General features: G+C 39.1%; 1 protein-coding gene across 9 annotated transcripts in view; it reads left to right on the top strand.

Moving 5' to 3' along the window:
- Window positions 1-17,568, top strand: part of AFF2 (ALF transcription elongation factor 2) — a 329,062-nt gene that overhangs the window by 298,270 nt on the left and 13,224 nt on the right. For 8 of the 9 annotated variants that reach the window (XM_067004994.1, XM_067004995.1, XM_067004996.1 and 5 more), the window contains 6 exons: window positions 1,245-1,369; window positions 7,850-8,084; window positions 9,950-10,089; window positions 10,617-10,680; window positions 14,008-14,144; window positions 17,429-17,500. In XM_067004994.1, the coding sequence (XP_066861095.1) occupies window positions 1,245-1,369; window positions 7,850-8,084; window positions 9,950-10,089; window positions 10,617-10,680; window positions 14,008-14,144; window positions 17,429-17,500 (773 nt within the window). The remainder of the gene's footprint in view (window positions 1-1,244; window positions 1,370-7,849; window positions 8,085-9,949; window positions 10,090-10,616; window positions 10,681-14,007; window positions 14,145-17,428; window positions 17,501-17,568) is intronic. The other variant, XM_048077964.2, reaches the window with a different exon arrangement.

The following is a 17,568-nucleotide window of genomic DNA, read 5'->3' as shown; positions in this document are numbered from 1 at the left end:
CTGAGTTTGAGCAGTCCAGTGGTACGAGAGAGTTAATGCAAGACAAAGTCAGACAATGCCAGGCAGACACAGGGTCTGCACCCCTGCCTACATGAGTCACTGCACTGGCTCCTTCCCTGTTGAATTAAGTGGAAATAATCACATGAGTAAACTCAGCAGGTTTTTATTCAATTTATATTCTAGCTGTACACTGAAGGCAGAGAGGTAAGAGGGAAGGAGAAAAGGAAGAGGAAAGGGATGTATAAATGTCAATGTTTATATGTATTTACAATAGTGTACAATGGGTATACTAATTATTAAAACAGCGGTGCATTAGTATGATGGCTAAAACAAGAATATGGTACTGGCAAATAAACATAGGGCTTCCAGGAAAAAAAAAATAAAAGGGGGAAATAGGGGGCAGGGGTTATATGAAAGCTGGAGCCTTGGAACTTCGTTAGCTGGGACTGTGAATCAGAAAGTAACAATGTGAGGAATCTCACTCTGGGATTGCACAAATATAAGCTACACTCTGAAAGAGCCTGTTCAGTTGCTGTGTGACAGTTCAGTGCTACCCAAGAGGAAACAAACCAATTACAATGGCTTTAGGGTATAACAACAGTTAAAACAGGGTAGGAAGAGCCTGATTTGGATTTCTAAATCATGCTATTTAAAGACTTATTTTAGACATCTACTAATGGGCTTGAAGGATGATATGAAGTTTCCAGTGACAGAGCAGTAATCAGCTTTGCTTGCACCATCCTAGTTCAGGCACAGAAGTCATGCGTTAGGGAATCTTTCAAAGCAAATTTTCAACCAGCTATCGCTGTTGATGACTGCCACCTTAGAGCTCAGTCCTGTAGTCTTTCAGTCCTGTGAGGAATACTTACTCAGGGAAGTTTTCTCAGTGACTTCCGTTAAGTCAGTGAGTAAAAGCTATTTACATGAGTAACATTTGGTGCTATCAAGTCATTCTGTCTGAATTATTAATTAAATTCCAATGTTACAGTATAGTTACAGAAGATAACTATAGCACATGAGGTGTTTTGCTTCCTAATTATCTGGCTGTGTCACTTATATAACTTCACGTCATGTGTTTGGAGCACTTTTAGCCCTGATTTCAGGTTACCTCCACTTCTCTTAGAACAGTATTTTAACTGCTGCTTCTGTAAAGGAAATACACTGAGATTCCTGAGCTCCTCTTAATGGCAAGTGAAACTGTGCATAGATGCACGATCTTTCAAGCTCTGCATTTTTTGTTAAAGCAGTCGGAAAACCTGGATACCTTTGTTGAAACCAAGAAGCAGCGCCTGGAGGACCCTTCAGCTTCGTGCTTGCTCCCACCTTGTATCTCTCCAATACCGAATCACAGATTAACCAGCACTAAAGAGTAAGTTCTTTTTTTTTTTTTCCCATTACATTCATGAGGGATTTCACAGTACTGTTCTACAGATGTCTTAGATGGGAAAGCATAAGTGACCAGGCATTGCTATTCCCAGCCATTAGGAAGAGGGTCCGCATGGTTTTGGATGAGATTCGTTCAGCTTTCTGATGGGCTACTGGAAATTAGAGTCTCATCGCAATCCTGAAATACTCTTCTTCCACCATATTGCATTCTTTCAAGGTTCTTTCTCGCTCCCATCATCCTTCACCTCTATGGCCAGAATGGGATCCGTCTGATTGTCTGGAAATTATTTTTGAAATTGTTTTCCTATGAGACAGTTCTCAGTTTTCTTGAATGAAATAATGACTTTTCCATTCACTTAAACTGTGCATACAGCAGTGCCAGGGGTGAGACCCTAACTGATTCAGACACACATGCATTGTATTTCAGCAGACATGTAATCAAATAGTTTGTGCCTTTCAGTGTCTTTGAGATACAGCTATAATGCTTCAGCAAACAGGCACCATGTAAATAATGATTCTGATTATTATAATCACCAGATTAACATTCTATAAATAACCAAAGAACCCAATTCCCTTCTGTCATCAATTTTGTGCTTTTATGTTTTTGAGATGAGGCACTGCTTTCTGCTTCGCAGTAGGACAAGCAAAGAATCAAATGCTCAATGTGCTTCTGAAAACAATTTGATTGTATTAGTATCTAAATTCAGATAAAGCTCAAAAATCATTTATGAAATAGTACACAGATTTTAAAATCCATAAAGAAGGTTGAGCATTTATTTGTGCTGGTGTAATTACAGAGGGACTTCAGTCCTTGAGCTAACCCCTCATTATACCACTGAGAAGATCAGAGTTTGACTCTGGAAAAGGCAGATGATTTGGAAGTTACAGTGTGATGGGTAATATGTTGCACATTTGATAAACATCATGATGGATGTTGCTTGATTGTCATTGCTAGAAATACAGTGAGTAGAGATATATTGCAGAGAGAATCAAGGATTAGCCATCCCCAACACCTCCACAATCCATTAAAAAATCTTTCAACTCTTGTCTTCAGCAAGCCCAAAGGATCCACCCCCAACCTGATGTTTCTTAATTTGAGCTTGTTTTCCAGGTCATTAATTTGATTCCTCAGAGCTTTCAAGCCTTTGGTATTCTCTGTTAAAATATAATTGTGTCCATCAATAGTTATTTCTATATGGTACCTTTTCCTCTCACCTTCCTCAAGTTTTGAAACAAAATTTTCTGACTGCTTTTCAACTGCAGAGACCTGCATCATACTACCTTTATTATTGGTGTCTTCTGAGTTCATTTGATACAAATGCAATATTATTTGATAATTCAGGTCTTCAGCTCCCACTGATATGCATCTGAACATAGATCAATGTATTTCCCAGAAGATTAGGGAGCTGACTGAACTGTGTGACAACACATTTCTGGACCGCCCCAGGTTGTTTTTAAGCATTCAGGAGTGGTTCTGTTTTCCACAGGGTTAAGTAGAATTTTAAGGGGAGGAAGAAGAAAGGGGAATCTAAAACTGTGCACTGTTCAAAGGCGTGGGGGAAAATAACACTTCAGTGGTGAAAGGTTGAAAGATAGGCTTTGCCATTTAAACCCTCTTTACTCCCAAAGGTCCTACATTTTCATTCAGAACTCTCTACAAAAGGGCTTTGAGAAATAAGGATGATTCAGCTACAGCTGACAATGAAGTTCACCCATTAGGAAGGTGTTACGTCTCCTGGTGGATGTTCTCTCTCGGGAAGAATGGTAGATCTCTCCTGTTAGAACATGGTCCCTGTGCCGACAAGCCAAGTACCCCAAGGCAGGCTTTGGAGGCTCTCACTGGGCTCTTTTATAGGTGCAAGAGTGTTTTGACAGAAAGAACACAATCTCTGGGCTAAAATTTGGAGGCATTCAGGGAGGAATTAGTGGAAGATAGGTACACCTGTGTTTTTGCAACTCCAAATAGCTGCCTGTGTTTGGTTTCGGCATTTAAATATCTTTCTCTCATAATCTGTTCCTAAATGTATGGGCTCAATAAAGTAAGCAAGGATGCACAATTGAGTTTTAAAGGGTTACAAGTCTAATATGGGCAGTTATATACCTAATTTCCGCAAGTTCCTATGACTTACGTGTGCAATTTGAGTGTAGAAATTTGGAATGGTCAGTTGTGAACTTAAAGGCCATTTGCCCAACCAAATAGCCATTCTGTTGTATGTAGTCGTTGTACAAACAGTTATCTCTCTTGTTCCTTCCCTCACACAGTCTGGGTCTCATGCCTTTTCCTAAATCTAATGTGACATTTAAAATATACTTATTCAAACAATCATCACTGTATTTTCCCTGTTTCTAATATTTCATAGCATACGAAGAAATAAACAATACTGTTTTGTGCCCAAGTAGTTCATAGTAATAACTTGAAACACTGCTGTGAGTCAGATTTTTGTCAGATCAGCTACCCACTTTGCAGCAGAGGATTGTTTGTGCTTTTACTTGCTTGCCAGAGCAATTTTAATTTAAGCATTAATTGTATGTGCTGCTGAATACCGTTTATATCTAAATACCTGATTGGTAGACCCAGTCCAGACAGAGCTCTGTTTGCCAACATTTGGCAGTTTGTAACAACACAGAGAGTTATGTGCTGATGCAAACTGTGAGTCTGAATTTCATACCAGGGAAACATGCCTGCCGTCTAGCAGGCATGCTAGACGTATGTCTGAGGCAAACATTTCAGGCTGGTTTTGGAGATTTCCTCTTCGCTTTCGTTTGACCTTTGGTTAAAGATGCACCTGTACCTGGCAACATATTAGCTGATCCTTTGGGTAGTCACAGCGGCGTTCGTTGCAGCTCATTCAAGGCAGAGACAGCCTTCTACATCTATGACAATGACTTCAGCTTCATTCACTTGCTGCCATATGGTCCAAGCTAATGTGGGAGTGACCTTTCCCTGCTAACCCCCTGCAGAAAATCAGATACACTGTCAATGTGCAGCAGTTCATTGTGGACAGGAGAGTAGAGGCAAAGGAAAGCCAAGTGATCGGTACAGACAATGGCTTTATCTCACTAATAGGCCAGAGATACCACTGCATACCACAAGGAGTGGATAAAGAGAGGGTAAAGAAAAGCAGCTTGAAATGTAAGAGGAGATGGCAATTCCCTCACACTGACTTCTTGTTGCCTGCTTGCTTGCTTTCTGCCCCAAAAGAAACCAGGCTGAAAAAAAAAAAAAAAAAAAAAAAAGGCAGATGGGGAGCCTTCTCGTTCCTTGGTAATTGGCCTTCTCAGACACAAAAATTAAACCCTGCAGCCAGAAGACCATCAGTTCTGCTTGTGTTTTTTCCTTCCACTTTTATTGTCTTTCTCCCTAGATTTTAAATATAGTTTAACTAACAATCATGTCAGCCAATTAAACCATTGAGTCTCAGTAATTATTGTAATAAATTCATTCAAAATTAGTGATTACTGCAATCAAAGACCAGTTTCTTAGCCCATTAACAGCCCAAAGCAAAGTGACAATCTGGTTAACTGCTGGTAACAACTTATTTCACGGAGGTTATTGTTAACATAAATGCTTTGGTGTAAATCTGAGGAAGGTAACAGTGCTAAATAAATTATCAGTGTAATTCCTGTGAAAATTTATAGGATTAAGTGGGCAACTAGGGAAAAGAAAAGAAAAGAGAAGAGAAGAGAAGAGAAGAGAAGAGAAGAGAAAAGAAAAGAAAAGAAAAGAAAAGAAAAGAAAAGAAAAGAAAAGAAAAGAAAAGAAAAGAAAAGAAAAGAAAAGAAAAGAAAAGAAAAGAAAAAAGAAAAGAAAAGAAAAGAAAAGAAAAGAAAAGAAAAGAAAAGAAAAGAAAAGAAAAGAAAAGAAAAGAAAAGAAAAGAAAAGAAAAGAAAAGAAAAGAAAAGAAAAGAAAAGAAAAGAAAAGAAAAGAAAAGAAAAGAAAAGAAAAGAAAAGAAAAGAAAAGAAAAGAAAAAAGAGAACTTATAACCATTAAGTATTGCTGTTGGGTTTGAATTTTAGTTATGCAGAAAAAATATATCCTCAAGTGCATTTTCAGTTGTGGTTACATGTTCTCACCTGCAGAATGGCTTCTATATCTTTGTTTGCTCTATCTTGTACATGAGCCCATAGGTGAGGTGAACAAAGTCTCACACATTGCCCAAAAGGGAGGTCAGGCCTCTGAATATGATGCCTCTTCTGGAATGTACAAATGTCACTCAGTTGGAGAAGAGGCTTCTACCATGGTACCTGCAGCCTTCTTCCTTTTTTCTTGTACTGCTTTCCCACCTCCATGTAGCAACCAAGGAACATTGTTTGGATTGCTCTGTGTATGCTTAAATTTCACCACGTAGTGACAGACTCCATGCCAGTGCTGGAGTCTTGTTTTAGCCCTGGAAATAGCCACAGATGTGTGGAGAAATCTCGCTAGTGGTTCCTAAAGTGGACTTAGCCAATGGCTCGCCTTCAGTTTTTCTTCAGACACTTTGGAGGTAGATCTGCCAGACTCAGTTTCTGTTCCCTTTGCAAAGCTGTACCAGGGCAAAGGAAGAGCTCCACACCCCTCTTGGTGCAGGGGCACTTAGCTCTGTGCTCTCAGCCATACGTGTTTGTTAGACAACCCACTGAACAGCACGCCCAGGGTAGTCCTGTTTAGGACACTGGCTTGGGAGGCAGAGGGTTTGGATTCTGCTCCTGGGCATTTCATTAATTGTCTGCTTTGCCTCTGTACACAGTAACAGTTGGGGCAGTGCTTGCTTTTCTTTGGAAAACTTTCCTCTGGAAAAAGTTCAGAGTGTTATTGTGCTATAGCTATGGTAACTTGTCTCAGTTCCAAAATGCCCTTTGGTGGTAAGAAGCTAACAGATGGGGCTTTGAGTGAGAACTTTTTGGAGGACATGCTTGCAGGACCACATGTGCATGAAATCAGTCTTCGCAGAGAACTGCCAGTCTCCTCCGACCTGGTTGCTTTCCTTTGATCTTCAGGCCCATGTGTTTTCCAAACAGGACAGCATCCATACCCGTCCTACTGTAAGGCAGTATGAATTCTGTGCTGCTTTTATTTCTTCAGTCTGAGGATCTTTAACATTAGAGAATTTCGAAGTTATTTTTAGCTCTGCTTCAGTTGAATTAAAATAGTTTTGAGTAGAAGAGCTATAAAACCTGAAACACAGGGGTTTGGTTTGATATCACTTTGTTATGAAAACAGGCTGAAATATTTTTGTACCACCAAGGGCCCAAAGTAGGGGAATGATCAAAGCAGGTGTTTGATCTGTTGGCCATTGATCATTGATTGATGCTGTTGGGGAAACTGCAAAAGAGGCTGGCCTGGAATGAGAGGGTGCTGTTACACTGCATGGTGCCAGAATGAGGAGCAGGGAAACCTGGGTTGCACTCTTCTCTTTCACTGGCTACCTTACTGCAAAGTAAATCTATAATTCCTGACACTGACTGAAAGCGACTAGGAATGAAACATAAATTCTTGTTGACTTAATTTGCTATTGAAATTTTAGTCAATAATCATGAAAAGTAAATGATTGTATAGTGCAATATCAGATGTCTAACAAAAGATTAAAATTCAGGTTATCTTCATTGACTGGATTAGAACAGTACCTAAAATAAAAATCTATCGGTAGATTGATATGTTAAACAGTGGTAGGGTGCTGTGTTTTTTTTCTTGATGGATTTGAGGGGAGAAAGGTCTAGCATGTGTTTTTTTTGTTGTTTTAACTGTGTATCCCAGCTGCCATTTCCAGCCAGCTAACAATTTCTGTACATAAAACAGACAATAGATTATCATATTACTAGAGCTTTCATGTCAAAACCACATTCATTTTCTGAATCACGTTCAATTCATCAACCAATATTTGCTCAAGGGCTTTTGCCAGCTACAATGTATCATTTTAATATAGTGTTGAACATTGGTTTTATTCTAGAGGTCAAATAATTATTATCTTGTTATTGTTATGGTTATCATTTTGTACTTATAAATTATTTTTTTTGTTCACGTGGCACGTGCTATTACGTGTTTTTGCAAAGGTTGCTTATGTGGGCCCTAATCCACCTCTTAAAAAATGCTTAATGTTAAACACGTAAATAGCCATCCTTGATGTCAAAGGAACTAACCCTGGGCATAAAACTTTTCAGCACTTTGCTGAGTCAGAACCTCGCTGACCTCTCAAATGAAGACTGACTCAAATTAGCATTTAAAGTGGGTGCAATTTGTACTAATGCACTGGAAGTCGTCCTCCAAAGTAGGAGGTTTCTGCAGCCATTGAAAAGGCCGAAAAGGCAGGGGTGGCTCTTTTATGTCTGCCTTGTCTCCTTTTGACTTTGTTTCTAGGACATGAGGGATCACGGCTCGTATCTGAGGGTAGAACTGGCTTTTCAGTAAATAAAATCTAGAGCTTTGTGCTGTGGAGGATTAACCACGATTGAAATGCAGCTGGTTCTTTTCTGTGTCCCAGGAACAGCAATAGCTCCGTGAAGAAGGTGGCAAAGAAAAGAGAAGAGAAGCTGTTCCCTCCTCCGTTATCCCCTCTCTTGGATGAGCCTGTGCACCGGCGGCACAGCAGTGACAACAGCTCCTTCAGCCAAGAGACCAACATCACAAACACCTCTCAGACCAGCAGCTCTTCCTCTTCTGTTTCTAAACACAGAAAGAATGAAAATAAATCCTCATCTAACCCCAAAGGAGTCTGTGTAAGTAACAGACCTCAGTTGCTGGAAGTGAACAAGATAAAATAAAATTAACTTAGCTTTGTTCTGTTTGATTTTTTTTCCCAGTATCTATTTTTAAATCCTTATGTAGTTTCACTCTAAAGCAGAAAGGAGTGAGATCTTTGCAGAGCTTTTTAGGTCAGCATTAGGCATCTACTTGGTGTTGTGTATCACTCCCTGAAACACCTGGTCCCTGAGCCTCAGAAGAAAGCCTTTGCAGCCACTGACTGGCTGTAATTATTCACCCAACTCTGTAGACACAACAAGCACATTTTGCAAATAAAACGTCAAGAATTTGTATATCTTTCACATGAATCATTACTACAAATTATCGGGCAAAATTAAGCAGTATAGTTATACTGAATGTTGTAGCCTAAACTAAACAGAAAATAAAAATCTAACAAAAATATACCTGTCCATAGCACACTCAACACAGAAATGTCTTCTTGCAGGTTTGCAGCCTCCCAGCCTTTAGCAGCAAGGCGTATTTGCACCTAATCTCCATGAATTTTGTACTAACTTTTAGATATTATGTAAGTGGTAATGTTTTTCCCTCCAGAAAACACCATTCTGTTAGGGCCACGTCCCCACCAAACATTTTCATATAGACAGTACTTTCTTTCTTGCCTTTCATCAGATTCAGATGATTTTTTACTAAAAATACATGAAAAAGAGACAAAGCTAGAAGCTGCATAGCAAAATGATTAAAAAAAAAAAAAGGTAAAATTTCACATCAGTTGGTCATCCTCTTTAAAAAATAAAAAGGGAAACCGTAGTTTTCTGGCCCATTTTAGGAAATAATCCTCCCATTGGAATTTCAAGTATATCACTTAGGATAGAACTGTATTTTAGTATCACTGTCAGAATTAAAAGACAAGAAGAGAATTCAGCCACAGAAAAGGACACGTGTAGCCCCATTTTTCACAGTTCGACACTTTGTGAGAGGTTGTTGCCATGCTCTGTAATAGTAAAACTCAGAAGTTGTGTTGGAACATAAGTGACAAATTGCTTCACCTTATTCATTCATCCCTGTTGCTTTCTGATACCATTGTGTCACTTCAAGCTGCGAGAGTAATACACACACCTTCAACTGAAATCAATGCCAAAATGAACTGCGTATGTCAGCAAATAAAATATGCTATGTAAACAGCAGGGCCACTTCCTCTCCCTCCCAGCACCTCCAGTCAGATTTATCCTTGGCATATCTATTATCCTGGTACCCAAAATATTTGTCTTCTAAAATAAGCTAGAATTCTTTTATTAGTTCACTGATTCATCTTAAATATAGTTTATCTGGTTGCGGACATAGCGTGAAAGTTGCAATTGCCTGATTTAAATGCTTCTGTTATGCTTCTATTTTTAATCAATACAGAGTCACAACTCTTGACTTCTGCTTTCCATTCTTCTCCATGTTCTGTGTAACAAGGGTGAGGAAACTACTCCTTGCTCAAAACTGAGCAGACTTTGCAGACACCTTGCAGTTACCTACTAATTCTATAGAAAAAGGTGACAATAGTGTGATCCACCTCAAATGAAGTCATTTACATCCAGCCCTTCTGCATTAGATTTCCCCATGCTGGCTTTAATGAGTGCCTCCAGTCAGAAGTACTGTGTTACCCAGGCTGGCTTTCACCTTGGAGTGTAGGGAAGTGAGATCAGGTGAGGGGTCAGTGGTGAAGTCATAATGCTTACTTAATCTAATAGGCTCATTAGAAAGGATGGAAGGTGGTTTCATGAGGTTTCCAGGATGTAGTTGGCTACACATGCATGCTACTTTGCACCTTAGTTTTTTTTATGTGTCTATATGTTTTGAGTTATGAAGAATTAACTGCAGTCCTTTTTTCTAGGAGGAAGAATCCCACAATGCACCAACAGCCAATGCTCTTCTTGATACCAGCCATCTAGAAACAGACATCTGGTCTGCAATGCCAACTCTTTCTAATGGGAATTCTGAGCCCAGAAGACCTAAAATTACATTTGATGATGTGTAAGTACTATTGGATCTCTTTGTGCTAGTTGCATGTTAGATACTTAGGATTTTCGTACAAGTAGAGCTCCCAGTGAAAGAGCTTATCTTTGGTTTTAATGCTAGCACTGGACACCTGCGTGGATAGTGCTGCACAGTGGCACATACAGTTTTAATCTTTACAAATGAACTGTTGTCACTGATTAATGAAGTCTCTGTTGATAAATGTTTTCAGATCATGAATGTTGGCTCACAGTAATTCTTCTTCATTTTTTTAATTAGTTTAAACTATTTTTCCTTTTCCTCTGTTCAGCACATGTTAATGGCTCCTGTGGGTGGCCAGTTTTCACAGCTAGTTATTTTGCATTCAGGTCACCCATCAAAACTTTGCATACGGTAACTTCAGATTAATATCAGGTTAAGATTGAAAGAGATAAGTGGGTGTATATATCTAAATTGTTCTTGGAAGCAGTCAGCATTTTTCTCAAACAATGTTTGTCCAACTGTATGAAAACAAAGACTTGAAATAATTGATTCTGTCTCTTAAGGCTCCACAACGCAGATTATTACATGCAAGAGGCTAAGAAGCTAAAGCATAAAGCAGACGCATTGGTAAGATTTCAAGGCTTTTTTGTCCTTTTCCACTATGGAGCTGAGTATTACAAAAATGTGTATTCTGAATCTCATCTAAAGCCTCGGAAACCGAGAGGAACTCTGCTATTGACTGAAGTATGTTTCAGACTGAACTCTATAAACAAACTGTCTGCAACCATTTGACCATCAGGCCAAAGCCAGAGCACCATTCCTAGACTTTAACGTGTCATTCCCCCAAAAAAGAAACTTTTTGCAATATCTGGTATCTCTTCTGGGGAGAAGCAACAGTCATGCTGTGTGCAAAGGATGTAAAATAATATCTAAAAGATTATGTGTTTTTGAAATTTGTCTTCATACTCACTTTGAGCCCAAACCAAAAGTGTTGAAATACTCTGTAACAGAAAGCTAAGAAAGACAAATCACCCTCCACCCCATTATCATGTGGCAAAACTATTTGATATTTCAAATCCAATTGTTTAAAATTTACAGGAATTGATTTTTAAATGATGCATTCATTTTTATTGCATGCTATTAGGCTGGTAAATAAAGACTCTACAGGCTTTTTTTTTTTCCCAAAAAAATCTTGCAGTGAGGTAATTCAATGCTGGGAAAGATTTTTCTCTCATTTTGGCCCAGCTAAAATTCCAGTAAGATTGACCTAATTTTGCAAAGGGTTTTGATAGAACTACCTAATCTGCCAGATTGTAGTTCTGTCATAGTTTATTCAATCCAAGATATTGCTAGTGTTGAAGTGCCTTTAATGGCCACTTGTTTTGCAATAAGAGCTTTGCTCCTCTATGCTTCACAAAGTGCAGAACAACAGCTCATTTATGCAGGCTAAGTGGAGCTTGGCTCACCTATTTATTTAAACCAAGACATCTAAAACAGAGTGTGGCTATTCATTTCACCCCTCCAATTCTTTTTCTGTTGTAATTTGGGTGATTATTCACCTCTCACTTTATTATTTGGAGGTTTTGTGTATGCACATTATGTCATTCCACAGCAGAGATTTTTGTAGCTGGGAAGAAGTGTTTGTCAAAAAAAGAAAACAACTGTGTGCTATGTTTCAAAAATTAAAGGAAAATTGCTCTCCCTTCTGCTCTCTGATGGACTGAAGGAGTAAAGGAGAGTTAACGTGCCAAGTTACCTGCTTCAGGTCACCAAGGTATCAGCTGTCCCTCCCAACACGCCCATTTGCAGGAGGTGGCCCACACCGGTCCCTACTGAGCGGCTCGGAGCATGTTCAGTCGGAGCCCTGGTGTCTGCACATGGGGAAGGCTGGCAGAGGCAGACTGACAACACCTCCCGCAGCTGGCTGACCTTTAGAGAAAGCACACGTGGCTCTGGCACAGGGCTGCCTGCTCCACGCTAGCAAATATTTACAGGTTCAGGCTCCTGGTGATGTCAACACGCTATGTCAATCTGCTTCCCTCCACAGCCTGATTCTCTCAGAAAGTGTTGACCTGTCTTCCATCCTCTTACCTTTGCCTATGCCTCGTGGAATTAGTGGTGTTTCTCAAGCAGAACTAAGAGGAGCAGGCACGGCACATCATGCTGCTGCCTGTAGCCCAGCCTTTTCTGTCACTAGCAGTTTGACACCCCAAGTGCTCTTACAGGAATGTGAGGCCATCCACTACAACACAACTTGTTGGCAGACGTAAATACCCGTGAACAAGCTATCTGTTTTTTTTTTTTTTTTTTTCCTTTCTGGTATTTAGGTCTCACCTCCCCACCCCCATACAGCTGCACACAAATTATCTCCATGTAGCACATTTGCTGTGCAAACCCGTAGTGTTAGTTGTTCTAAGGAAACAATTTTTTCTGGTTACTCGGTGCTGACATGGCAAAGATCACACAGAACTGAAAGATGTGTGGCAGTGGCTGGAAAGATAATGCACGTGACCTCAGAATGTGTCAGCAAATGAAAATGAGATGCGTGGCGATGCTGTTTCTGAGCTTGTATGGAAAAGAGATTTCTGGTGAAGGTCAGGGCATTTTGCATCATATGGGAGTGACCCTGTGAAAACCTGTCCTTGTCTGGAACAGCAGTGAGGAATCAGCTGATTTGGGCATCAGGTTTTTTACAGTGGCCACTAACTGTACCATATGGAAGAGATCTTGGAGACTTTGCTCTGTTCCCAGCTGTGCTGGGATGGGCTGGAGTAATTCCACCTACTCCATTGGAGTCAGCATAGAGCAAAGGGCAGGGTGAAATCCCATTTCTGGCTCACACTGTACACCCATACTAAGTCTGTTCACAGTCAACTTCCTTTTTTTGTACTACATGAAGTGTTCTTTGGAAGACCTGAAGCAAGGAATTTGAAGTATATGCTGAGTAGTAGCCAGCAGAGTACAGGGAAAACATAAAAATATTTCCCCTTTTGTGATCATTCAGGTAATACCTATCAGTTGTACAAAGACTTTGTACATAATCAGTGTGAAAGAGCAGACCTTGAAATTAAAACCTTCCAGGAATGCAGAGGGAACTAGTTATAAAGACAGCTTTGGAGTAGCCACAAAGCCAAATATACTGTTACCTTGAACCAATATTAAATGTTCTGCTTAATATATTGCTAGGACAGGCTTCCATTTTTGTGAATGGAAAACATATGCAGATGCATCAAAATATTTTGATAAAGACATCCAAAGAAAATTTTAAATGACTTAAAGTATATTGGATCTCTTATATCAAATGCCACATTAGTAGAATTCTTACATCCAGCTATCAAAAATTGAAAATGTTAAATACTATTATAAAATACTTCCTATAAAAATGTCATATATAATATTCATTACACATAAAAAAGAAATCAGTATGTCTAAGTCAGTTTAATCACAACCATTATGAGGGCTAAAACCTTTCGCAATAAAATCCTAGTAAAATAAAATATTTAGCAGAGCTATATTTTTTCCTTTTTTTTTTTTCCTTCCTCTCTTTCAATCATCACATAAGTGATGAGATATTTTTTTTTGTCAGCAATCACCACAGAGAGTGACATCTGACATATGGCATGGAGTTGTTACTTAACCCTTGCATAGCAGCATGCAAACTTACTTCGTATATTGAAGAGCAATATGGATTTGTTCAAACATGCTGAGTGTCCTTCATTGCCTGTGTAAATCCATGGATGTCAATTGACTTCCCTCTGTGCACTGCCTGGCCATGTATTACCTGAAAAGATTTTGCAAAAATATAGACCTTCCTTTAATTTCTGTGTGCAATTCACCCTTACCTAGTGGCATCGCTTTGCTTTCATCCTAATGCTCATGTTGCTTTGTATTATGATCTGTCTACCTAGAAATTAAAGCTGAAGGATTTTCTTGATTGTGTCATTCCCATTTCAGCTGGAGAAGTTTGGCAAAGCAGTGAATTATGCTGATGCTGCCCTCTCCTTCATCGAGTGCGGGAACGCTATGGAGCGAGATCCATTAGAAGCTAAATCTCCATACACCATGTACTCGGAGACTGTGGAACTCATCAGGTTAATGTCCTTTCTGTGATCATTTTCATAATCTCATTTCAGTCATAATTAGAACCTGCTATGTTTTAAAAAATATCGTTTCAATGTATTAATGATTTGTCCAAGGCATCTTCATCTCAGAAGTCATCATAATTAGTTCTTGCCATTTTATTAATGTCATGGAAAATTTATAATTGATGGACACTGCTTTTATAAATTATCCCCTTTAGAGGTTATAATGTGAGTGTTATAATTTGCAATATTCATAAAATTAAAATTGAAATGTAGTGGGTGGAAGTAAAGTATAGTAATTTCACTGTTTGGCAATGACACTTGTCTTTTAAAAGGTGTGGTTTTATAATTCAAAACATTAAAGTGAGTCTATCAGGATTTCTATTACAAACCCTGTTTTTAGAGGTTTATAACTTGGCTGTTAAAAAAAGCTCTGAAGCCTGGCACTTAAGATCATAGTCAAAGATGAAGCTTTGTGTATGTATTGTGTTAAATAAGTATACTTTTCAATGATAAAAGAGTGCTAAACAGCTCAATTAGTTTTAATACAGTTTTGTAGACTTGTAGGCTAGAATACAGATGAATGAGCCTTTACTTACCAACAAAATACCTGAATCAGTATTTGGAAATCTGCTACTGTTACCTGTAGCTATTTCATAGTGTGGGCTCCGTGGAAATGATGGTCTCCTGAGTAACTAAGGTTTTGTTTGCTTTACTTGCACAAATTACCAAAGTGAAATCAAGCAGGATTAAATTTACATGTAAGTAGAACAACAGGATTTTTCTTCAGTGTGACACATCTTTGCTTTCCCCAGTGTATGCTGGGAATATCATCGGTAAGTTGGTGTAATTACTGGCAGTATACACAAGAGGAAGAAAAGGAAGCAAATCAGACCTGTAAATGTTTGTTTTTTAATAGGACAAAGGTGTTTTTTTTTTGATGTACAGGATTTTAATATGCCAGATTAGCTATTAAAGACTGCCAAAAATATGTTTTACATTTTGAATAAGTAGGTATTTACATAATAAAATGTATCAAATCTGAAGAAGCTCTTACTCTCAGGTAAATAATACTCCTGTTAAATATTTAAAAACATGTTTTAACATCCTACACTTCTTTAAGAAGAAGAAAGTCTAAAGAGATTATTCAACAAAAACTGATGTTCACTCAACATTTAGATCCAAGATAAACCCTCAAGAGCAGTGGAATTAAGAAAATCTGCTTCATGGTACTGAAACTCTTTATGCACTCTAGCAGCAGATAGCTCAATACTTTGTGTGCTGATCTACACAACTACAGTCATATGGCATGGTAAACTGTAGGAATATTCTTTAAAGAAGTGAGTGCTTCTTCGTGGAAAACCATGTTTATTTTTATTTTTGAAGAAAACCACACAGCACAGTTGAAAATCTTGTTACTCAGTCCAGCAGTCTGTCTATTCAGAAGTGGATGGACAGAAAATCTTCATTCGAGAGCTGCAACACGTGTGCCACTTAACTCAGAGAGCAGCAGCCCTAGGAGTAGCTCACAAAGGGATGATCCCTGCAGCTTTTCTCCACCTACAGTGCCAGTGCTGGATGGAGTCAGATGAGTCCATCCACAGCTGCACCTTGGCGCAACTGGCCCTCAGCCAGTTCAAGGGGTTCCTGGTAGCTCCTGTATCAGTGCAGTCCTACTGTGGGCTACATGATAGATGGATCTGGGCGTGGAAGCAGCACCTTAACTATTTCTGAATTGCTTTTTGAACTGCTTTTGACTATGCAGGAATCTGGACGATTTTTTTAGAGTAGACATTTTCTAGCTCCATTCAGGTGAGATTAACTCCGCTGCCTACCATCAAAGGTAGAGCTTAATTTACAAATTCTTGTATGCAGAATCTCGTAGGCAGCCAGTGAGACACTGATTTGGCCATTTAACTGATAACATTAACTGATTTTGACCATTGCCATCAGTGTTTAGACGTGGAAAAAAGGTGACTGCCCAGGTGAGCAGCAGGCTGGTAAGGCTTCAATAAACTCTGTGGACAAATACACAATTCTTGTATGTACAGTTCATGAATGTACAAGCAAAGCATGCAGCTTTCTTAATGTGGCTCCTAATGTTAACAGATTTTTACTGTGGGCTATGAAACAGTAACTCCCCCTCTGTCAGAGGCCCATTTTTTCCCTTTTGCATTAGCCATGTCAAAGAAAGAGGAGCATCAAAGATATTGGGCATATCAGAGATGTGACATTCAAAGGTGTTTAGGTTAATGGTAACGCTAAAATCCCTAACATAATACTGAGAATCCCAAAGAGAAATACATCGTTGTGTTTGATCAGACACATTCAGTATGACTGAAATAACAATACCAAAGAGCAGGTGAGAGAGGACATGGAGGAAGCACATCAGGTGCTGTGCTCCAGCTGCAGGCTGGAAACTGATGATGGGGGTAGTGGGAGGAAGGCAGCGTGAGAGCAGCACAGCTTGCCTGCACTCCATTACCTCCTTGTAAATGAGAACTCATCAAGACTGCCTGGATACCTTAAAACTTTCTTACGCAACGCTGAACCCTATTACTTATTCTAACACAAGTACCTGTGAAATTGCATTAGGGCTCAGAACAATGATTTTATGTGATGAATTGATTTTCAAGAGACTAAATGCATGGCATGAAGTGTGCTCAGTTAAAGACAAAAGAAAGAGAGAGTGAGAAGGTAGAAATACTCAATCTTTGAACATACAAATGCCGGACAGCATCAGTTCAATAGAGAGGGGAGACAAAGTATACAAGACTCAAAGTCTTGGACCTAAGAACTTAAAAAGCTGTAAATATGACCTTTGCTGTATTTAAAACCATTTTCTGTATAAAATATATTAAAAGCTTTGAGAAAGCATATATGAGAAGGATGTTGAAGGTATTACTCAAGGCCAAAGTATTACATGTAAAACCTTGTTACACATTACTCTACTCTTCAGTACATATCGGGCCAAGATCTAAAGCTTCTGTCCAGCGCCCATCAGTACTGTTTGCAGGGCTCAGCCCAGAAGGCTACATATAACACGACTAACGTGCTCAGGAACAAGTCACCTTGTTGGCCCTGCAAATGGGTTCGCGATTTACTTTAGCCCACTAGATTTTACATGGTGCTTTCTGCTGAATTTTACATCGTCCTACTGTTACGGAACAATGTGATCATTACCCATTGTGGTTGGAGAAGTATATCTATGTGTAGCTGTTATTTTTTCAGTGTATCACCAGTAATGTCAGAAAGATCTTACACATTTCTTTTCACTTTACCTTTCTGACAAGGTATGCAATGAGACTCAAGAATTTCACAGGCTCTTCTGCCACAGAAGGGGACAAGAAACTAGCAGTTTTATGGTAAGTCCCACTGCGACAATGAGAAGCAGCTAAAATCTTAGGGAGGACTTTAAAAGTACTGAATTACT

Source organism: Anser cygnoides, chromosome 13 (genome assembly GCF_040182565.1).
Source record: "Anser cygnoides isolate HZ-2024a breed goose chromosome 13, Taihu_goose_T2T_genome, whole genome shotgun sequence".
Taxonomy (NCBI): domain Eukaryota; kingdom Metazoa; phylum Chordata; class Aves; order Anseriformes; family Anatidae; genus Anser; species Anser cygnoides.
The sequence above is the reverse complement of the archived record's forward strand: the minus strand, read 5'-3'. Positions and strand labels throughout refer to the sequence as shown.